The following is a 24,357-nucleotide window of genomic DNA, read 5'->3' on the forward strand; positions in this document are numbered from 1 at the left end:
CAGGCGGGGAAATGAGGCATCATTTACTACAACCACCTCCTCACCCTCTTCTGCCACTCGAAGATCTGCAGGCCGAAGAGTTCTGGATACCTCAGATGGCTTATATGATGACCTGGATAGACACGATGCTGATTATAATGGAACAAAATGCAGTGACTAAATTGCAACGCTACATGAAATGCCTGATATTTAACGCAACTTTTTTTCATTCAAAACTGCATTTCTTGCATTGCACACACAAGACAAATGATAAAGCGTAACATTACTACAATGTGTATGCTTTAAAAATGAAAGGCTAATGAAAGCAGAATTCTTCAAGACAGCAGATATCAACTAAAGATACCTGCAAAATAGACAGTTTGAGACGTTACTGAAAATTCTACAAGAAATCAGAAGACATAATGGTTAACAAAAAGTAATAAATGGACATAAACAGTTTAAAGACATGAAGTGTTCTTTGTGTTTCTGTAGACTCTGCTAGGTATGTTGCCTAGCTGTGCCTATTGTAGGATGAGTTACACAGCCAGTGTCTTAGTTATTTAAAACACGCGGCTATACCCTTTCCCAGATGTTACACATAAGATGCACTTTTCACAAAATACTGTCTTTATTTGCTTTGTATTAAAATTAATATTTTTAAAATAATGTATTAGAAATGTTATACCATTTTCTATGCACTTTTTGAGGCTATGGATTAAGCACTTTCACTAATAAAAAAATTAATAAATTATCAAAAAGTAAATGCATTCTTGTGTTTAAATGCTTATTTCTGTTGTAAGACACTGAGGTTTAAAATGTATAACCTTATTATGCCAAACCTTCGTTCTACAAGTACGCAGTTATTATCGCATATAACCTTGCTATGTCTACAGACTAGGTGCTGCTCACAAGTTTATAGAAAAGAATGACACCAAACAATGATTTTCAGCACATTTCAGCAGAGCACGAAATAAGAAATACTTCTCAGAGAAATGTTTTATTATGCCCACAACGCCAAAAGAACAAATAGAAATACTCTTCCAGGTTTTTTTTTTAGTTCTACTGAGCTCTATGACATGAAGTTGGAGACAGATATTGCATGCCTCTGAATTATGAATTTCTTTTGAAAAGGTCTGCACTGTACTCTGGCCTTTGTTTCTCAGATGTAGAAGTATTTGCCCTCTTTCATGAAAAAGGAGGGCACTCTGCTACTACAAACTGACAAAGGTAAGTTACTTAGTAAAGTCAAATAAAGAAATGTTAATGACATGTTTATGCTGATTCATCTGCCACAGTTCTGAAGAAGTCTGGAAATAATTTCACTCATTTCTAACAGAGATAAAAGTCCTTTATACATACAGATAAACTGCATATCTATATAATATTTATGATTCACATACGGGAAATGGAAAACAAGGGATGTGCAATCAGTTTGGAAGAAAATGAGCTAAGAGAAGAGTTGCTTGATTTAATAGACATGGAAAGATATATTAAGATCAGTGAGGGAACTAGACTGCAAAATGCAATAAAACCTCCAAAAAGTCAGAAGTCTGATAAAACAAATGAATGCAGTAATTAGGACTGTCCATAGAGATCGATGCGATATAACAGAAGTAAACAGGATATATTACTGTGCAGCTAAATTAATAACTGATAAAGTTCTACCACAAGATCACAGGGTAGTGAAGGAAAGGAAGGGGAGAAACCGAATACCATCTGTGAAGATTGGGTAGACATGGGTGAAGGCTGCCAGCCTAGCCAAATAGAATTTGATACATAATTCTGGCATTTGTAAATACAAATGTAAAATACAGACTTGTTTCTTAAATGAAAGAAAAATACTGTAAAATGTTGAACTTCAAGATTGTAGCAACATTGTCATCTGCTGTAAGGAAAATTAAGTCAAGCATTTCACATTTCTTCTTTGAAATTAAAATCATATCTTGTATGTTCTTTTGATCTCCAGAGCTCGGAGTCATTATGTCTAGACTAGCACATTCTTTCTATTGTTTTAAGGCTAAAGTTAATGACCAGACTTTTCATGTGGAATATCCTTTATTGCTTTAAGTGTAAAAGAATTTAAATGCAGTTTCTGTGTGGCCTGGGAACCAGGAAAGTGTCAAAATGATGTTATGTGTACATTGGGAAACCTAAGTGTCAAAAAAACATGATGTAATCTGGGAGGGAACAGCAGAAATGTTTGTTAGTGATTTTAAAAACTATTACTCAGAGAGAGACTGTAAGCATTTTGATCTTGGACATCTAACTCAGCACTACCTGTGTTTTAAGTAAGTTATCTTAGAAGTGTGTTTTCTTGCAGCAATAGCTAGGAATTAGAAAAAGATTAGACTGTTTTTCTGTTATGTCAGAACTGTACTATGGAATTATTTTAAGTTTCTGTGTGATCCCTGAACTCTTGAATAGCACTATGGTGTAGTAGTATTGTCTTGTGTTTTTAGTATTTATTAAATATTTTTAAACTCTTTTCAACTGTGGCTTGTTTATGTAGAGATAATTAAGCTCTAGAGTACATTGCATGCTTATAAGTGATCCTGTAATAAGCCCTTCCAATAAGCCTCAAGTCTGTTTACTCACACTTACCACTGGATAATAATATTGCACAGTAATAATTGGACACCCTTTTAAGGGCCTTTGGGTAGCTGATAATTATTAGCTGGTAGTGGCAGGAATTATTACCATATAGCCTGGGTATAGGGGCACAGATGGAGAATCTGTGTCAGTCTTTCCCAGGAGTGTCTGTGAAGTTGTATAAATACTTATCTTAAAAATGTGTGTGTGTGTGTGTCAGCTACTTGGGCAGGGACACAAAGCACTGGTTGTACAGAGAGGGTACTGGAGGTTAGCTTTCCAGCTAGACTGAGATCTGGACCCTATAGCTGTGCCAATGGGAAGTTTTATTGGGGACCTGGGTAGCAAGAGAGTGACCAGCCCTGGACTGACTGTGATCTCTGTGTGCTCTGCACTTTACTGTGTGTATTTGTTATTCTTTCCTCTTCTATGAGATGACCTCTCTGATGTTAGTGGTGAGGATTGAGGCTCCTTGATTGCTGGGCCAGGGCACGTGCGTCACACCATCATGGAAGTATCAAATAGAAAAAACTATAATTAAGGCAAGAAGAATCACTATTAGAAGACTATAGAAGAGGGAATAGATCAACAAAAATACTAAAAAATAGACATGATAAAAGCAATGTGCAGTATTAGAACAGACCAGGATCTAGCATGCACTATCACAAATAAACTAAAAATCTCAGCACAGGCTGAAAAAGTTAGAAGATACACAGATACAATATAAAGGAAAAGTACAAAATAAGCAATTTATTGATGACCCAAAAAAGTTTTATAGAGAACTCGGAAACAAGGTAAAAGGAATTGAAAGACCATCAAAAAAGAGGAAATAGATACATTTTGTAGAAGTCTCTATGAAGATTCTGTGGAACATAACAAAGATGCTAAATGGATAGAAGTAAAAGAAAGAATAAGAAGGTGCAGGATATGAAATGGGATGAGGTAACAGCCACAGAGATTGAAACAAAGTTAAGAAAAGCCTCTAATTGGAAAACCCCAGACCCAGATGCAGTACTTAACTTTTGATTAAAGTATTAACATCTTTGCATGAAGATTTAGCCATGAGTAAGAACTATTTATATGTGTACCCTGAACAGACACCAACCTAGCTAACAACAGGCAAAACAATGCTCCTACTTAAAAGTGAATCTGTAAGCTACCCTAAAAATTATAGACCAATAACTTGCCTTCCGACGACATATAAACTATACATGGGAATTGATGCTGACAGTTTATAGTCATTTACAAGAAAACTCAATTATGGCAGTAGAACAAATGGGCAATAAAAGAAAGTCATATGGAACAAAGGATAATTTGTTGCTAAATAAAGTCATACTGGAGAACTGCAAAAGGGGAAGAATTTAAGTATGGCATGGATTGACTATAAAAAAAAATTTGATAGTATCCCACATTTATGGATAAAAGAGTGTTGAAAAAAGTATAATATACACCATACACTGATCAACTACATTACATTGACCATGGAACAGTGGCAGACCACTTTGCAATTAAGCCATGATAGGAGACAAATTAAAAGGGGGATATTCCAGGGTGATTCCCTGTGACTGTTACTAGTCTGCATTAAGCTGTTTACTTAACAGCTTAGGCCATGGCTACAATTTGGCTCCTAGAAAACAACAAAGTGTAAAGAGGTCTTATCTTCTCTTTGTCGATCATTTAAAACTGTACAGCTCATCAGATGGGGAACTGAAAGCACAGCTGCAGGCTGTCAACATTTTTTCAGATGATATAAGAATGTCATTTCGTCTTGATAAGTGTGCAAAAGCAACCCATAAAGCAGGAAAACATCAGTTTGGGACAAGTATGTAATACAAAAAAACTGGAGCAAGACGGAGTGTATAAATATTTGTGAACTGATGAAGGATCAACAATAAAAAATGAACAAATGTGAATTAAATTTAGTAAGGAATAAGTTTCTGTGTGTGTACTATGCTAATGGCTCTGGAGCCTTTACACGCCTACCCCATAGGATTACCCTGGCATTGTGCCAACCGACCTTAGTTCCCAGTGCTTCTGTTGAGTAGAGCCACTGGAGTGATTCCCAGGGTGAATTTTCTATTTCCCATCCACTTATCAAGATTTCTCTTGAAGAGAGCCAGTGAGGTGCTCTGTTTGACATGTATGAGAAGTCTACTCCATAGCATGGGCAGTCTCTGTTCTGTTGATTGTGGTAATGAGGTTGAGGTCTCTGGAGTGTGCGAGGGATTGGGATTTCTGTAAATGTAGCATTTCTAGCTGAGCTGGGTCAGACATGGCTTTGTAAGTCAAGCAGAGATTGCCTCTAAGTAGGCGATATGAGACAGAGAATAGTTAGAGTTTTTTGAGTCTGTCCATATAGGACATGTGTTTAAGGCCTAGGATCCTCTTTGTGAGGTACTTTTGTGGTCTCTCCCATTGTTGCAGGTGTATAGTGAGGTACATGCTAAATGGGGCATTGTATTTGATGATTCGCCTAATGACGGAAGAGTAGAGGGAGAAAATGACCTCTTTCTTCCTGGATGCAAAACCCTTAGTAATGAAATGTGCCACATAAAAGGACTTTCTGACCACAGTGGCAGTGTGGTGGCCAAAAGAGAGGTTGCTGTCAATGTGTTTTCCCAGATCTCTGTGTTCAGTGGACTACTGAATACTTTACAAGACTTAAATTAATTCTGAAAACAGCGTTGACATCTAGGAACAAAATCCAAGCTATAAACCAATTTGCTCTTCCTGTCCTAACTTACAGTTTTGGAGTGACTGACTAGCCCCAAAATGTGTTGGATAGATTAGAGAGGAAAACAAGAAGGATGGTTCATGCACACCAAATGATTTATAAAAATCAGTGTATGCCAAGATTATATATTCCCCATTCCAAAGGAGGGATGGGCCTCCTTGAAATTGATTACATGTATAGATCTGCAATTGCGGGACTCAGCACATATCTGCTGACCTCACAAAACCCGAATGTAGTGAAAGTTCTGAAACATGGAGAATAAATCTAAGATAACTTCTCTGCTTAATTTAGCAGAAGCATATTGGCGTCAAGCAGGAATGGATATCAAGCCAGAAGTAGATAAAATCTGCAGCGACTGAATGTCCCAAAAAACAAAAAGAAAGAATATAAGGTGAGGGACCAGATGAGAAGGCAAGAAATGTGGAAAAACCACAAGTATAGAAAACTTCTGGAAGAACCTCATGTTGATCAAGAATGAATGCAGGAATGGTTAAGGAGAAGCAAATTCAAACCAAGAGATAAAAGATTAATATCGGTAGCCCAAGAAAGTGGGCTACGTACACAGTGGTTTACAAAGTCCATTGAATATGTGATAGAATATGTGGGAGAAACAGACAACTGTAGGTTTTGTAAAACCGAATTGGAAACAGTCACACACCTGGTTGCTGGTTGTAACATACTAATGGCAGGAGGACTGTATACTGAAAGGCATAATAATGCTGCAAGACTGTTGCACTGGGGATTGTGCAAACACTATGGTATCGAAGCAGCTGAAAAACAGTGGAAACATGAGCTCAAAGCATCATAGAAAATGATAAAGTTTATATCACATGGGATCACCCATTAACAACAGTTCAAAAGCTAGATGCTAGAAAACTGGGATATAATGCTCCAAGAAAAGACGACAAAAGTAGCATTGATCATTGAAATCACTACACCCACTGACTACAGTGTCTTGCGTAGAAAGAGACACAGTCATAAAATATCAGGACCTGCAGGCAGAAATGATAGGAATGTGGAAGAAAGATACCCAGACAGTTCCAATAGTAGTAGGAGCAATGGGTCTTATAAAAAAGAATCTACAATTCTATTTAGGTATGTTACCATTCCATGTAACCCTATACGAATTGCAGGAGGAGTCATTACTGGGCACAATGCAGGTGCTGCAAAGCGCACTTTTGGCTGACATCAAAGATTGGAATGATACTAATTTCATGAACTTTAATCATACTTTGACTTAGGACTGGAGTCCATTCCCATCATAGTATTAGAAAAACAAAAGATTTGAAGAAATAAAAAAGCGAATAAACAAACTGCATACTAGTAATCTATATAATATTTATGATAAAACATACAGATAAACAAACTGAATACCAGTAATCTATATATTTGTGATATAAAGAGGTAATTTTGGGAGACTTCCAAGATGGCTGCACACTAATCAACAGCTTAATTTCAGCTCTTCCAGTGTGAAAAAAAGAAATGACAGATAAGGGACAGTAACTGTGCCAGTTTTAGTAAATACAGTTACTGGCTACTAAATAATCTGCCTGAATGCCAGCAAAGAAGAATCCCACACAGCCTGAAAGAAAATCAACCAGAAAAGGTGAAAAGAAAACATTGACAGGGAAATATCATGAAGCTGTTCAGCAATAGCAGTTCAAGCTCCAACTTTGGTACAAGACATGACTTCCAATAAGCTATAGGAAAAATAAATCTAATGTGCTCAGAACCAATTAAAGCAAATGAAACACTGAAGAGCTATATCAACTCAAATAATAAAAGACTGGGAAATGGAAGAAACTTCAAACAGCTATTCAGATGCACTGATAAAACTGAAAAAAAAAAAAACAGGTCAAAATGAAGAAAAGGCCAGATGAGTATGAGACTGCTCAAGAAGAGCTGTTTCAAAAAAATGGTAGCGTTAGAGGACAGAGCACAGAGAAAACCTGAGATTTTCTGCTGTATCAGAGAATCTGGAAGGAACAGTACAAACAAGCAACTGGACTGGTATTCCACAGCAGTATTAATCAACTTAAAGGGCACATCGAGTGTATGTTCCAAACTTGGCCATGAGAAAGTAGCAAAGACCTGTATTAAATAAGATACAATCATACCAGCAGAAAGAATTGATTCTGAAAAAACTGTGGCAGAAAGAAAAAGTATTAAACACTGGAGACAGCAGAATATGGAAAATGATCATTCATTGTACATCTGGCAGATGAGAAGCAAATGTATCCCAGTAATCAGGAAATGTCAAGAGGCAAATGTGAGATTCAAACTGCTGTATTCAGCTGTCTTCAGAATATTTTTATCCTGGAGGATCAAAGGCATTTTTTATGCAGAACAGGCTAAATCAGCCAGCAAATAGAAAGGGACTCTACTTCTCATTCTTATGATGGTAAAGCACATAGACTTCACCAGTGAAACCTTTACAAATGTTCCAAATGAAAATCCTTGAGACCCAGAAAAAAGGCATAAAGTTGACTGCAAGAGTTGGGAGTACCATGGACTTGAACCAGAGTCTGTTGTGAGATGGAGATGAACAGGATAAAGACCAGCAACTCTGAAATTAGTGATTAACTGTGAGATTATAAAGCATCAATCACATTTGTGAAATATGGCTTTACAAGAAAAAGTAGGACTGGACTTTTGCTTTCTTTGTTAAACTTGTGGGGGACTGAAAAGCATATACCTCACATCATGTCATTAATGTTTAGAAGGACAATAAAATGAAGAGTGAAAAAAGGTAATTGTAAGTAAAACAATTTTTATTAACAGTATTTGTGTAAAACATCTCATTATATCAATTGCATGTTATTTAGTAAAGAATTTTCCATTATAGTTGCACGTGGTGAAGATACTAAACAAATACCTTTTTTTAGTTACAATTTGAAATGTTGGGACTCAGTAAATCATGAAATATGGAGACTGAATGGCTGAATGAAAGGATATATGTATACTATGCCCGAGATGCCATTTTTCCTTTTCTCTGAGGTATGGCAATCTTGGAGATAGTATATATAAGTTCAGGGGCTCTTAGTCCCCATGCAAAAAAAAATTTAAAGGACAAGAGAATTTTTTTTTCTTAAGCAAATAAATGTCCAGTTTGAGTTGAGAAGTCTACAGCTGAGGGCAGCTGAACATTTTGTTCTTATGTGTCAGTGGAGATGAGCCAACTACAGAGTCAGGCAATAAAACCCACAGCAGTTTTTAAGGATAAATGTTAATGTTTTCTAAAAGTATACAAGCTATTCTTCACATTTTGGAGGAGAATAAAGATAAGAATGAACAGTCATCAGTGTAAGTAGAAATAAAGGCTGTATCATGTGTCTTAGCACGAATAACCTTTATTTTAGGTTGAGTAATGCCTGTGAGTGCAGCTGTCAATTTTGCACCAACTGTTCCTATCAAGAGGATTAAACTTCATTATTTGAAGATGTACATAGTTCTGTGTGTTTATTGTAAGTTCATAGGTTATAGGGTGTCAGTGGTGTTTGTTTTTAGGGCTTTCGTTAAAACAAGTGTCTTGTAAAATATGACATAGGTACAAATGTGGATGACAAGAAAAATAGCTTATCAACCTGACAAATATTAGTGTGGGCATGTAACACAAAAACTGGAAATAGACATTTTAAAAAGCTGTCATATATAACAGGTGGGAATATAGACTTATCATAATGGCTACTCTATCCATATTATTTTAGAATGTGAATGGCCTCACAGTTATAGGCAAAAAGGAAAGAATATTGAATTATATTAAGCGATGCAGAGTGCAAATAGCAATGCTGTAGGAGACACATTTGGAAAGACATGAGCATGCAAATTTGATAAAGGATTTCAAGATGGATGTTCACAAGAATGTCAGGAATTAAGGAAAAGTGGAGTACTTATATTAATTGCTAGAGGAGCTCCAATAGTGATAGAAGAGGACAAAAAGATAATGGTAGATTTGTAGTACTAAGGGGCTACTGGCAAGGGAGGAGGATTACACTAGCATGTATTTATATTCCACCTAAAACTGTTATTATGGAGCTTAAGAAAATATTAGGAGAAATAATCTGATTTCAGCAGGGAATATTATTTACAGGTGGTCTGAAGAAATTTATGAAAATATTTGATATGGAAGGCATGAATTCAGTAGTATGAACTCTGAGAGAATTTATTCCCCAAGGTACAATAACTGGGCTAGACTAGACAAAAATTATATTTCACAGGAACATGTGTATTTAATTGAAAACTTGACACACATCAATAACTATTTCTGATCCTATGCCAATAAAAAAACTAAGTTAAAAATGTAAGGTAGTTATGTAAAACTAAGACACTGACATTTTCCTATCTACCCGTTAAGAAGAGAGGAATTTACAAAATGGGTAGTGGACATTATTTGAAAGTTATCAGGGAAGATAGAAATATCTTCAGAAGTTATAGATAGTGACTGGGATAAAATATAAATGGAGTTTAAAAATATGGTCAAAATGAAAGAGATGTGGTTAAGAAGTAATAGAAATTACATAGAGGGGCTGACAAAAGTTAAAGTATTGCAGAATAAGGGGAATCTCAAGGAACACATGGAGGAGCAAACACAGACTGTGAGGGAGAAAATAAGGGAGTAGCTGGATAATATGCATGAGTTTAGAAAGACTGCAGTTAAGCAACTATTTTTGATAACTCCACAGCACAAATAAATTTAGTACAATGACTTGGTCAACAGAACACTGAAAGGGTTGAGTCCAAATTTAGGGAACCTATAACAAGAAAGATAACCAGAGATGCTGTACAGGTCTTAGAGATATTCTAAAAATTTTAGGAAAATTTGTATAAAGCAGAGAATCTGGAAATCAAGAAAGCGTACAAATGGAAATATTTATGGAAGACTTAATTATGCCAAGGTTTGGTAAAGTATGTACCCACACATGACCTGGTTCAGGAATACTAGTATTTATGGGGACATGATAAAATGAAATATTTAAGAGTATGGATTAAAAATGATTCTAGTGAGGCAGCTAAGAATATGTGGAAAGAGACTAAACAAAAGATAAAAAAAAATGACAAAATGGAAGCTTTGTTATATGGATATGGATAGTAAGATACAAGCAGTTAAAATGTTTTTAGTCCTTTTAGTTTTATACACAGGTCAGGGATACTTTTATCAACCAAAGGAGAAGTTGTTGGTAACAATTAATAAAGAGCTGAAGGATTTTATCTTTGAGGGAAGATGGCAACAGTCAAGTGGGATAAGATGATTCTTCCAGTAGAATAGGGCAGATTGGGATTACCCAATCTGAAGGGGTAATTCAAAGTTACACACTTAAAGACTCCTATACATAACACAAGAAGAAAACTGTAATTCAAAGTGGAAATGGATGATGATGAAACACAGGGAAGCTCAAGAAGCAAGGAGAGACTGGGATTTTGGAAGCAGGTCTTTAAACAAGAATCATATAGAATATTATATCCATAAATTAGCAGAAAGTACCCCAAGTACTAAACCAACATTGGAATGGAGAAAGGAGATTCTGCCAATAGGGATGGCTGCAATCAGGGATACAGACAATAGGCAAGAGGGGGCCGGAACTTACTGGAGAAAACTGGCAAAGGAACCAATATATTGGGAGCAAATAACTAGAGAGGGAAAGTGATAAAATGGGAAGATGCCAAGAGTTTATTTGGACTGCAGGTTAGAGATTGCCTTCCCTATCAGGATTGATATCAGACTATAGGCAAAGAGAAATAAATGGGGGGGTCTTAAACAAAAGACCAGCACTGGTAGAGTTTTTAATAGAATTTAGAACAGAAGCTGCTATTAAAAAAAGGAATCATTAGTGAAGCACATACAATACTGCATGATAACTATAAGAATCAATCAGAAGAGGTTAGAAAGGATTGGGAAGAGAGATTGGAGAAGCAATTCACAAAGAAACAATAAAAGGATATATGTATGTCTCCCAAATATGCAAAAAGAAATCTAGCAGATTTAGGATTTTTGATTGAAAATGTTTACATAGATATTTGTATACCCCAAGTAGACTCCAGAGAATTGTTCCTCAGGTAGACAGTAAATGATGGAGGTGTGAAGGGGAAGAAAGAGGTAATTGGGAACATTTTTTGGGACTATGGTAATTTGGTGGACTTTAAAGATTCCATGTGGGATGCACTGTCAGAGATGCTGGGTGGGCAGATTGGTCTGATGAGGGAGATGATTTTTCTGAGCCATGATACAGAATCGGAATTGTCTAGGCATGCTAAGACCTTGCTGTGTCTAATAATGGTGGCTGCCACAAACACAATTACTAGAAAATGGAAATCAAAATCTAAACCAACTATACTGGAAGTATTGAATATAGTAATAGAGATAACATAATTGGAATTGAGATATTTAGAAAAGGGTAGGAGCAAACTACATAAGAAAAATGGGAATTGTAGGAACAATACATACAACAAAGGAATGAGGCCTAAAAGGCAGCAGGACTTAAAATGAGCTATGTCATGTTTGAGTCAAAAAGATTGGGTAGATTATAAGTGATGTATAATGTTCACAACTGGCAGTGTGTCATTAAGGTTTGCGATGTAAAATGCTTGTGACTAGGATTGTGTCAATGGGGTTTGTTTTCATTTATATAAATGTATGATTGCCTGTGTAATAAGTGATGGTTTAATGAAGATGTTTCTTGTTTAAAAAAAGCTAAAATTGAATAATTTATGTAATATTGCATAGGTTATATGATATATAGCAAGATATGTGAAGTGCAATGTTTATGTTAATATAGTTTGATTACTTTTACATGAATGTAAATTTGCATATGTCACAAGTGATAATTCAATAAAGGTGTTTGAAAAAAAATACGCCAAGGTTAGAGGTAGATGAAGCTCAACAAGTAATAGTTAAGGTAGGTGGTGACGAGACAAACAGTGATGTATAATCAATCTCTAGGAAAGTCTACAGGAACAGGAGGAATTTCTGTGGAAATTTGAAAATTAGGAAGGAAGAAAGTGACTTCTAGAAGATTTTGTTTAACAGTATTTTAAAAGGAAGATCACCAAGTTCTTAGAAGAAAGCTGTGGTGGCTGTATCACCTAAAATGGTAACAACTCTTCAGACCCAGCTTCATATGGAAACATTTAAATTTTAAACCATGATTATAAAGTGTTTATGTCTATACTGGCTAAAATAATGGTGAAGGTGCTGCCAAAGTTGATGGATCAATGTGGTTTTGTGGAAGGGAGGCAAACATTTCACAACATTAATAGAACAATGATGATTCAGAAGGAAGTAGAATGTAAGAAAATGCCTCTGTTGTTGTGTCTTGATTAAGAGAAAGCAGTTGGCAGAGTAAGCTGGGATTTTTATGAGTAGGGCATTGGAAGGATTTTTCATTCCATTTTACAACAATAAGATTAATTTGAAGTATATACAAAGGATCAGAGGCAAGATTTAAAGTGGGAGGGTTTCTCTCAGATAAGTGTTTAAACAGAAGAACCAGACAAGGCATCCTATTTGTCCTTTACTAGTTTTATATTTAGAGCAATTGGCAAAGAAAATAATGGACTGAGAAATACAAGGATATAATTTGTATGGTAATCAAGAAAAGTTGTCTTTATTTGCAGATGATATTATCTTGTACCTAGCAAATCCAGAAAAGGAGATCTGTGTTTTTGAACATTCTGAGATAGTTTTGAGTCTTTTCAGGATATAAAATTAATGAAAATAAAACAAAGGGTATAGCCATATATTATGTGACCACACACAAATTGGTTCATCAATACCCATATTTATAGGGACATAAGATGACGTATTTAGGAGTATGGGCTAAAAGGCTTCTGTTATGGCAGGTAAGGATATGTGGGAAGAGACTAAACAAAAGCTCATACAAAAATTGACAAACTGGAAACTCGTATTTATTGAATGGATAGTAAGATACAAGCAGTGAAAATTTTTTGTCCTTTTAGTCATGTACATGGGTCAGGCATGCTTTTATCAATCTGTGAAGTTGTGGGCAGTAATTAATAAAGAACTGGTGGAATTTATCTGGGAAAGAAAAAGGCAAGAGTTAAGTGGGAGATGTTGATCTTTCCAATAGAACAGTATAGTTTAGGTTTACCTGATTTGAAGGGATATTTCAATATTTCAGAGGCACATAGTTTTGGTTTATATAAATATATATATATATATATATATATATATATATATATATACATACATAAGCAGAAGTTTACAATTCAAAGTGGAAAAGGATGATGATGAAGCAAGGGAGAAGTTCAAGAAAGAGAGAGGGAATGGGTTTCTGGATGCAGATCATTAAGGAGAATAACCATACAGAATGTTATATTCATAAAGTAGCACAAAGTATTCTAAGAACTTAGACAATATGAGAACAGAGAAAGGAGATGTTGCCAATAGGGATGACTGCAAGTGCAGAAAATAGGCAAGAGGGGGCTGGAATTTACTGGAAAAACTTGGCAAACAAACCAAGATATTGGGAGCAAATAACTCCAACAGGAAAGGTGAATGGAGTAGAATAAGGCTAAGAAGACATTTGGAATGTAGGCCAGAGACTGCCTTCCCTACCAGGGATTGATCTCAGAGTACAGGCAAACAGAAAGGCATAGACGGATTTTAAGTGAAAGGCCTGCTGTGGTAGTCTTTAGTTGAATCTAGAACAGAAGCAGCTATTAAAAAATGGATAATTAGTAGGTCATATAACATATTGTATGATACCTATAAGAATCAATCAGAGGAGGTTACAAAAAAATTAGGAAGAAAGACTGGAAAAGCAGTTTACAAGAAAACAATGGGAAGAGATATGTATGGCTCCCAAGTATGCAACCAAGTCCGGAAAGTTTAGGATCTTTACTTGGAAGTGTTTGTATAAGTATTTATTATACCCCAAGCAGGCTTAAAAGAATTTTTCCTCAAGTTGATAGCAAATGTTGGAGGTGTGATGAAAAGGAAACAGGTAACTGGGAATACATCTTTTGGGTGTATGCAGTTCACAGATTTTTTAAAATTCCCTACAGAGTACTCTGTCAGAAATATTGGGTGAGCAAATGGCTGTAAGTAAGAAAATGATTCTTCTGAGCTGGTCTACAGCATCTGAATTTCCTAGACATAGTAAGGCCTTATTTAAGTTCAATTCTGTTGGCAGCCAAAATTAAAAAAAAAAAGTAGAAAATGGAAATCAAAGTCTACACCAGCTGTATTTGAGTTATTGAATATTTTAAAGCACAGAAAATCACTGAAAGAGAGATCTTTAGAAATGGAGGAGTGAAAATTACATAAAAGCAAATGGAAATTGTGGGAACATATGCAGAAAAATGTTAAGGAGGAGGAGGAAGAGTGAGGTTTAAGGGAAGGCATGAATTGAGCAATTTTGTGTAATGCTGGAGTGATAAAAGTAGCAAAGAAAATACATGTGATGCATATTGTATTTAAATGGAGCAATGTTAAAATGGTGTTATTTTCTGTTACTGTATGTATTAAGTGATAGTTTAACAGAGGTGTTTACAAAATAAAAAATAGGGGGAGGGGTAGGTGGTTATGTTAAAGAGGATGGATTCATCATATCATGATATATTATAAGTGCAACTTTGATATCTGCGACTATCAAACTCCATCCTATTCAATAGTTGCAAAATACAGACCGAGACTTGCTTTGTAGTATAATAAAAGCACTGGGCATAATGCGTAATATGGACCCAGTGCAGGAACTAGACCCGGAGAGCACATCCAGCTTGTATTGTTAAAGTATGCAAAGTAGCCCATTTTGCATCTGCACAGTTTTCATCGAAAAATATACTACTGAAAAATGGTTGAGATGCAGCCATTTCTTTTGTTATACGTGTGCTAGGAATGAATATAATCATTTTACCATATTTTTGTAACAGAATTTAATAAGCTACCTGGACGTATTAGAGCTTGGTACCAAATCTATAGCCTATGTAAGATATATGCAATCTCTAGTTTTTCTGACCCAACAGTCTTATGTAACAATAAAATCTTTGCTATCTAGACACATTTAAATTAAAGCATACTTCCCTTCTATAACAATAGTTCTAGGAAAACTGAAGAGATAGTCTGATTCACATTTAGCTTCATAACTAACATGAGCATAAGTGTAGAGTTTGTCCACAACAATTCGGTCTTTATGAATGGTTATTTAAAGAGGACCAATGTACAAAGCCAGAATTTTCTGAAATTATCTTAGCTGAGCTTATTTCCAACACAAAAAAATGGCCTTCCAAGACAACTATTTCAATTCCACCATAAATGGAAACTGAATGGGTGGGTAAATACAACTTCTGAACTTCTTTATTATTAGTGGTTTTCACTGTGTTGTGTCGTTTACTAGTACGTTGGGTGTATCATGGATTCCCTTGATGAATTGTCGTCCACATTTTCCCCGGCTAGAAGGGATGAAATCCAGAAGTTACAGTCTGAGATGGCCACTGTCAAAGGCGAGTTAACGCGATTAATTGACCTGATGAGCTAGTCTGAGAGGCGTATGGAAGGGCAGCAGATTCAGGTGATGTCATGCCATATGCAGAGCGGATATACAGCTTCAGTTTCCATCCCGAATGGCCAAGAGAAGGTGGTGAATGTGAGTCTGGACCCTCTAATGGATGTGTTGCTGAGGTACCAAGGAGTTTCAGCTCCTTAGTGGATAAAGTATCTGTAGAAGGTAACAAATCGGAGGATGACTACATTACTTCTGGGGCTAAACTAAAGCATACGGTGCCTAAAAAGACATGTTCAGTTATCAGAAACCAATGTTCTAAAGGTACTGTAAACATTTCAGTTGATAACAACACTAATGTTCAAAATGTTAATGCTAATAAGCAACGCAAACTGGACCCTTTTTTTTTAAAAATAATTTGGATTTTCATTTCAATGGCACGAGGAATATTGCTAGCGAAGGAGAATTTAGCGGAGCTAGCAAGACTTTAAAGGAACACATTTTTGATTTTGGGAAAAAGCTGGGTATTAAACTGAACAATATATAGTTAAAAAGATGTACAGAATTAAAAATTGTCCCCATGGGGATGCATTTTTTTAAACAACCTATGGGCATTGATATGAATGAAACAAATATATTGGAATGCAGTCAAATGTTTGACAACTTTGGGTTCAGCTTCATGGAATTTATTATAAAGTGTAATAAGAAATTAAGTAGGATGTTTTTAGAAGTTGAACAGTTAAATGATATGATTTTGAAGGATTTATTATTTAGTGAATGGGAAAGTTTGTATAATAAACATTTTGAATGGGTAGAAAGGAACAGTAGTAAGCGGTTCGACAGAAAATGTCATAAATTGAAAAGGGATATGGAGCATTATGAGAAAAATCAGGTATATAAGTGGAATAAGCAAAATGCTACTGGTGGTGAACATATAGTAAATGAAGGAATTGGAAGTAGACCTAGGGCTAACAATGATTACAATAAAAATAAGGATTGGAAAAACAATAAGAATAGTTATTTTTTTAGAAGAGTAAGGAATCAGGGATGGCAGGATGGATACAGGGAAGAGGACACAGGTCGGGTGCATTTGAACAGGGGGGTTCCACCATACAACAGAAGATGGCCCAACAAAAACATTCAAAGAAGTTGAACGTGGAACAGGGGATAATTCAACATAATCATGTAAAGTACAGTTTAGGTGATTTTAATATATTCAACTACACTCATTTTAATTTAGAAAGGGAACATTTTTCGTTGTTTTCACGGTGAATGAAGTTTGTCCCTAACACAAAATTTAATATTGTGGATAGTGCAGTTGAATTTAAACTTTACCTATGAAAACTAAATCTGTCATTACACTTTCAAAACAATAAGAGAATTTACAATGAATGTGATTTCAAGAAAAGAAGTACGCCCCCCATGAACAACACATTAGCAGCTTATGAGAAGGTAGTTGTTGATGACTTGTATAAATATTATGGGAATTGCAAGAAAATTAATGTGAAATACAATTTAAATAAGGGGGAATATTTAGTTTTGAAAGAACTTTGCAGTGATAATTTACACATAATGAAACCTGACAAAGGTGGCAGTATCGTACTTTATGATAGCAATGACTATATAAATAAAATTCACAATATACTCCTCAATTCAGGTAATTATGAAACATCTTCACTTAATGAAGTTAATATTAGTTATTGTCGTATTGACTTATTTTTAGAAGAATTTTTATTAGATAACAGAATTGACAATGATTTGTATAATTATTTACGAGTCGAATCCCCTATATTGGCCACAATAGTAGGAATCCATAAAGTTCACAAAAATGTATTTGAACCACCTTTTCATCCTATAATATCGGGGAGCAAATCCAAGACGTTTTCTTATGGCAAAGTTATTGATAGTTGGTTGAAACCTATATATAGAAGGGTACCCAATATAATTATTGATTCTTGGGATTTTTTAAGTCGGTTGCAACCTGAATTATGAAAGTAGGACATCATATTTTTAACTATTGATGTAATGGACCTCTTTTCATGCATACCCAAGGATGACAGCATGATTAGATTCAGCAATAGTGTACAGAAACACACACAATTTACATGGGACAAAGTTGCACGCATTCTTGAATTTATGGATATAGTTTTAAATTACAATTTTATATACTTTGAATGGGCACATTACAGGCAAATTAGATGAGTTGCCATGGGGGCTGCTTGTACCCCCATATATGCCAATCTCGTACTTCTGGACTGGGAAGAATATATTTTCAAGAATGCACTGTTCAAACATGTCAGTTGCTATGTTAGATTTTTGGATGACATTTTTATATTATGGAACGGTACTACAGAGGAAATTGAAACTTTTATCAAAGATTTGAACTTGGCTAATGAGTATCTTAAATTTACACATAGTTTTAGTAAGGCTGGTATTCTTTATTTAGACACATTTATCTATTCTACAACAGAAGGGTTTAAGTCCAAGATTTATAGGAAAGATACTTTCAGGAATTTGTATCTAGATTATTCAAGTTGTCATCCAATAAGTCAGAAACGAAGTATATTTAAAGGTCAATGCATTCGAGCAGCCGGAATGACTTCTGATTACCACAAGATGGTTATGGAATTGAACAATATAGGTGATATGTTTAGAAAACGCGGGTACACCACTAAGCTTACAACACCCACCACACCCCCCACTTATTAAATATACCAACTACGAGATCACGCTGCAGTGCAGAAAAGGGAAATATTCCCATTCTGTGCTGTATGGAGATCTTTAAAATGTTCAAACTTTCAAAAGTTCAATCATATGGTGTCAACCATATGACACTTGAACTTTTAAAAGTTCAAGCATCCAACATAGACCCTCAAATACCTATGATAGTTAATAATAGCTAGCATAAGATCAGGGAATTGATTTAAGCCTTTTGAAGTAAACCAGAGCATTAAATGTATCCACTTGCATTTGAACATTTTCCTGTAATAAGTCTCTGGACAGAGGTAAGGATTCAAACTACTCTAAGTGGGTAAATAGTACACCTGGTCATTAGAATGAGGAGAAACATAGCAGCTAAACGAAGGTCCACGTTAGACTTGCCAGATGTATGACAGAAAAGTACTCTCAGGTGCCAGAGATGTAGGACCTTTCCAGAAGATGATGGCACAGTAGGTGGAACAAAACCTGTTGAGGCCAAAACAGGGCTGAGAATGACTTTGGACAAGCTGATGCTCACTTTTGGAAAAGCTTAAGAATATGTTGAAAAAATTCATAGAAATGATCTAGGGACAATTGCTGGACTAGAGTATCCCTAAGGGGAAAAGGCAGTGTCAGTGACAAAACAGGATGTGGGTTCTATTCCCACACCAGCTAATGGGATTGCTGACACTACAGTGCAACATAAGGGAGGTGCTGCACCCTTGAGTGTGTCAAGACCTTGTCTGCCTGAGTTGGTGGCAGCTTAGTTGAATGTAAAAGATCCCATGGCACTTACTGAAAAGAGTTGGGGAAGTTCCCTAATGCCCTAGCCAAAATACCACTTCAGGTCTGCCATGAAAAAGGGCTGTTACCCTAGTGGGTCAAACTCAATCAACAAAAAAATGAATGAATGGATAAGTAGATAAATAAAAGAACCTCTTGCACTTGGAGTTAATCAGAGATGTAAAAAGATCACAACAAGGTCTCCCCAGTGATGGAAAATCATCAATGTAATGGAGCAAGTTATGCAGGATCATAGGAAGTTACTACACTAACGGCCCTGGAGCCTTTTTAGGCCTAGCCAATCATCAATGCAAATGGGCTGGAACTGTTTTGGTATATGACTGTGCCTTAGGGCATCTACAAATGTCCACTGTCCTTATGGGCCACAGGCAACAAGCCAGGGGTGAATTAGCAGTTTTCCATTCATTGGTCCAAATTACATTTGAATAGGCTTTGGAAGTCTGTTTCACATGAATTGAAAGCCTGTTCCAGAGGAGGGGTAATCTCTGACACATATCTGATAAAGGACTTAGGAACTCATGTTGACAGTAACCTGAACAAACTCCAACATATTTTGTTTAAATCATAGACAAGGTTTAGATCCTTAGATCAAGTAATTGTAGTGCTATTTGTTTTGTGAATGCATAGCGGATTTATCAGGGCCTTATAAGTTAGGCATAGATCACTCCTTAGTCTGTTGGAGACTAAGTATAGGGACAGGGCTTTGAGGCAGTCCGCTTAGGATGTACTGCTTACACCCTATATTCTTTTAGTGAGTAACCTCTGTGGTACATGGCAAAGGGTGCACTGTACTCGATTACTGAGCAGTAACACCTTTTGTTTACCTTGGAGAATTTACTATGTTGAAGGTTTGTCAGTCCGGTATTGCCTAGAAAGGCACTATAGGGGTGGACAGTGTTTTGGCCAATATCCAAAAAGCTAGTGGGAACAGGTGCAGACCATCCCTGGTAAAACAGCATAGTCTGTCGATCATGTCCTCCCAAGGTGACAAACACTGGATCCCCTTAGAATAATACCAGTAACTAAACCAACCGATAAAGTCAATCATCTTCTGTTTGTACTGAGGTATCATTCTTACAGAAGGTAGAATGCTGCTCAGTGCTAGGCTCATACCTGTCCGGGACACAGTCTGAAAGATCTTTCATGTCTCACTTCTTATAATCCAGGGAGGTATACCTCAGGTCATTAACACCCATATGGACTGAGAGTCATACGGGTATTTGTGGTTCAATGTCCTGAGTGCACGTGATCAGGCAGATCCTCATCCCTAATAGGCAACTACCCATGACTGTCTCCTTGCTCAGCTGGTGAGGGGACATCAGTGTGTCTCACAATAGAGTCTCCGATGATGAATATATTGGGTTGTGTGGCAGTTTTCCTTAAGGACTTGGAGGTCAAGACATTGTGAGATGTGGCTGTATGTGTCCTGGGGAGTGCTCTGTTTGTGGAGTGTTTGGGAGGTTCCTAAAGGCAGAGCATGGGAGGCCTTTAAGAGCCTCAGCATATGTGAATTTGTGTGTCTGATCCAAAGCAGATGTAGTGTGTGTGTGTGTGTGTGTGTGTGTGTGTGTGTGCTACTGGCATTCTGTTTGGAGGTATCTGTCTGTAAGCCACAGTTTTGCCTCCAAAGAGAAAGTGTAATTATGTCTCTCACGTGCTCAGTCTGCTTAAGAATAAGGTGGTTGTCCATAAACATGAGACATTTGTTACATTGTCTCAAGATACTCATTTCCACCAGGCTGGCTACAAAGACAGTAAGAAAGTACACATCCATGGCTGCGATCTATGATGGATGGTGTAATCATGGTTGGGAGTTGTTTGGCCAGCAGGAGAGGTTTGTGATTAATCTAAAACAAAACTCTTGTGATCATACTTCTCAGAGAGCAAACTAGTTACTCTACACACAGCTAGATAATTGAGAAAATAGCAGAGGAAGTTTTACATGGAACTTACAAAGATAGGTGCAATGAATCTACATCAGAGAGGGTATGATTTAGAATGGTTAAAAAAGATAGAAAAGGAAGTTATAATACTTAGAAAGGGAGTTGCTTCACCAATTATAACCTCTAAAGACATACAAGTGAGTTCAAATTTGAAATGTCCCTCAATAAAGCATGGGGATTTTAGTACAGCCTTTCCTATACCTATAGTAAATGAGATGTGGAGTATCAAAACTATCATAGAGAACAACTGGAGAGTTCTACTAGGGAACAAAGACCTAGTAAGTTTAATTGGTAATAGACCTAAATTTACATACAAAAAAGTAGTAAATATAAAGTTGATGTTAGAAAAGGAAAATAAGAAAGATGACATTAAGACAAGATTAGTAAGTGTAAAGAAAGGCACATATGCTTGTAGGAACTGCAGGCAATGTAGATTCATTGCCAACAGTTCCTTTATGTTTTTTAAACATTTGAATCACACTATATGGGCGAGAGACTATTATAACTGTAACACAGAATTTGTGGTCTACATTGCACAATGTGTAACATGTGCACATTATTATGTGGGAAAGACCACGAGAACTTTAAAACGTAGAGTTTATGAACATGCTTTGGCTATAAAAAACAAGGATTTAAACAACTCACTTGCTAAGCATGCTTTAAATTGTGTAGATTTTAAAAAGTTTGAGTTTTTTGTAGTAGATAAAGTTGAAAATATTATTTTTGGAGGGGACATGAACAATGTGTTGGAACGTAAATAAACATTCTGGCAACTATTTTTAGGGGCTGATCAAACACCGGGACTAAATGAGTCCATCAATTTAAAATGTTTAGAGGCATTTTTTTTAAATAATTAAAAAATGTATACATACATACATACATATATATATATATATATATATATATATACATATATATATATACACACACATATACATTTTTTTAGTACTGATTCATGATGTCACATCCTGTGTATTTTTTATATAAAAGGAAGTGTGGGTGGAACATGTTTGGTTTCTGAAGAAGTTCACGGAATAAATCAGTGAATGAAAGCGCTAAATCATTTGTTTTTGTGGTTTGTGGTTCGGCACTTGGATCTGATACACTTTTTGCAGTTTAACACAAGCAGCTTTATAAATATATTTTCAACACAATCATCTGTACAAATTAGTTTGACATACAAATGACATATAATTATTTACAAAACTCCAGCTAGCTATGCCAGCATATGTTACACATCCACTGCCTTACTTCTCCTGGCACAGCTGGCAATACTTCACATTGTCACATGGCTAACACATGGTGTCCTCACAAAGCCCCTTTAAGCTTTTGGAATGCCTGTCACAGGCTGGGTTCTACGCTACCTTCTCTGACCTGTTTTTCCTTGTCAGGTCTGTGAGGGGAGCAGCTATTGTACTATAATTAGCAACAAACTTTCTATAGTACCCCTCTATCCCCAAAAAGCAACTCACCTGATTTTTGGTAACAGGGGCAGGCCAGGCCTGAATAGCTTCTATTTTGGCATTTTCTGACCTGATCTTACCACTCCCCACCCTATGACCCAGGAAGGAGACCACTGCCATACCTACTTGGCATTTACTGAGTTTAATAGTCAACCCTGACCTTTGCAGTTTGCCCAGGACCTCCCTGACATGCTGAAGGCACTCCAGAAATGTATGTAGATGGCAATATCATCCATGTAAGCAAGACAATCTCCTGCTCCTGCCAGGATACAATCTACCAAACTCTGGAAGGTTGTTGTGGCATTTTTCATCCCAAAGGGCATCTTTGTGAACTCAATCCAAAAGGAGTCAAAAAGGCTGACCTCTCTCTAACAGTGGGACTCAAGAACACCAGCCAGGTCAAATCAATAGTGGTCAGACACTTATCTCCACTCATCTGCTCTAAGGATTCATCTTTCCCAGACATGGGGTAAGCATCTGACTCTGTGTGACTATTTAGTTTTCTGTAGTCCACACAGAACCTGGTGCTGCCATCTTTCTTTGGTACCAGCACCAATGGGGAGGGCCCAGGCACTGCTGGATTCCTGGATTACCCCAGGTTCCAACATTTCACTTATTTTCTCCCTCAGAGTCTGTCTGACTTCACTCAGGCACCTCTGTAAGGGGCCTGCATGATAGGTCTTTAGTGTCCTGTATCTACATGCTGCTGCACCAGGTGGGTGCACCCAGGTTTCCCAGTGAACATGCCCCCAAATTCTTGTAACACAGCTCATACATCTCGAACCTGGGCAGGTAATAGCTGCTGGGACATTGCAACCCCTTTCACTGAGGTGTCAGTCTGAGCTTCACTGAGGAGATCAGTCACCAGATCCCCCTCAGACTCCTCCTGCTATCCACTGCAAATAGCAAAAAAGAAAATCTCTCCACACCATCAAGCCAAATAAAATTTATTAAAAATGGCAAAGCTTTCAGATATCAAAAACATCCTTCCTCAGTGTCTTACACAAAATAGAAGTTAAAACCAACATTTGTACTAAAGGTACATGACACAGCCATTAACTGATGAAGATGAAAACCCAGTTCTTAAATAAACAGTGATAAGAGGGGTAAGGAGTATATACATATCTTCCTCTCATTTTTTTTCTAATTTGCCTTTGTTTATTTTTTTAGAATAAGTTTTAGTGTAACTTCTTTATTTAGGCCCAGGTCTTTATCTGCTTAAGCCTCACTATCCATTCATATTCTTTCATGTCCACATTGTTAACATGGTCTCTATGTCTAATACCTGGGTATACAACAGATATGACCCTAAAGTCAAGTTCATGAGTTGTACCCATTGCAGAAATGTGGCAAGCCAGTGAGTTAGTAGGTATATTCCTATGAATCTCCGACCTTTGCTCAATACTTCTATCCCTCAGTCGCCTGACTGATTTGCCCACATAAAATCCTGAACATTTCTTACATGTAGCAAGATATATAATACCAGAGGTATTACACGTTGCTGTACAGTGAAAAGTTAATCTCCTGCCTCTCATAGGATGTATAAATTCTGGGCACTGATTAATACTCATACAACATGAACAATTATAGCATGGAAAAGTGTCTTTTTTCTTAAACTCAATTCCTTGTGTATTATTCAAAGAGAAATCTTTGTAACATAAAAGTTGTTTTAAATTATCACAGTTCTT

General features: G+C 36.5%; 2 protein-coding genes across 5 annotated transcripts in view; one reads left to right on the top strand and one right to left on the bottom strand.

Moving 5' to 3' along the window:
* The window catches only part of MYH11 (myosin heavy chain 11), a 547,944-nt gene extending 547,202 nt beyond the window's left edge, over nt 1–742 (top strand). For 2 of the 3 annotated variants that reach the window (XM_044089163.1, XM_044089164.1), the window contains one exon: nt 4–742. In XM_044089163.1, coding sequence (XP_043945098.1) covers nt 4–160 — 157 coding nt within the window. In that variant the 3' untranslated portion in view covers nt 161–742. The remainder of the gene's footprint in view (nt 1–3) is intronic. The other variant, XM_044089165.1, reaches the window with a different exon arrangement.
* Nucleotides 1–24,357, bottom strand: part of NDE1 (nudE neurodevelopment protein 1) — a 653,710-nt gene that overhangs the window by 27,581 nt on the left and 601,772 nt on the right. The window lies entirely within an intron of this gene.

Source organism: Protopterus annectens, chromosome 12.part0, assembly GCF_019279795.1.
Source record: "Protopterus annectens isolate FY-2018-M chromosome 12.part0, PAN1.0, whole genome shotgun sequence".
NCBI classification, from domain to species: domain Eukaryota; kingdom Metazoa; phylum Chordata; order Ceratodontiformes; family Protopteridae; genus Protopterus; species Protopterus annectens.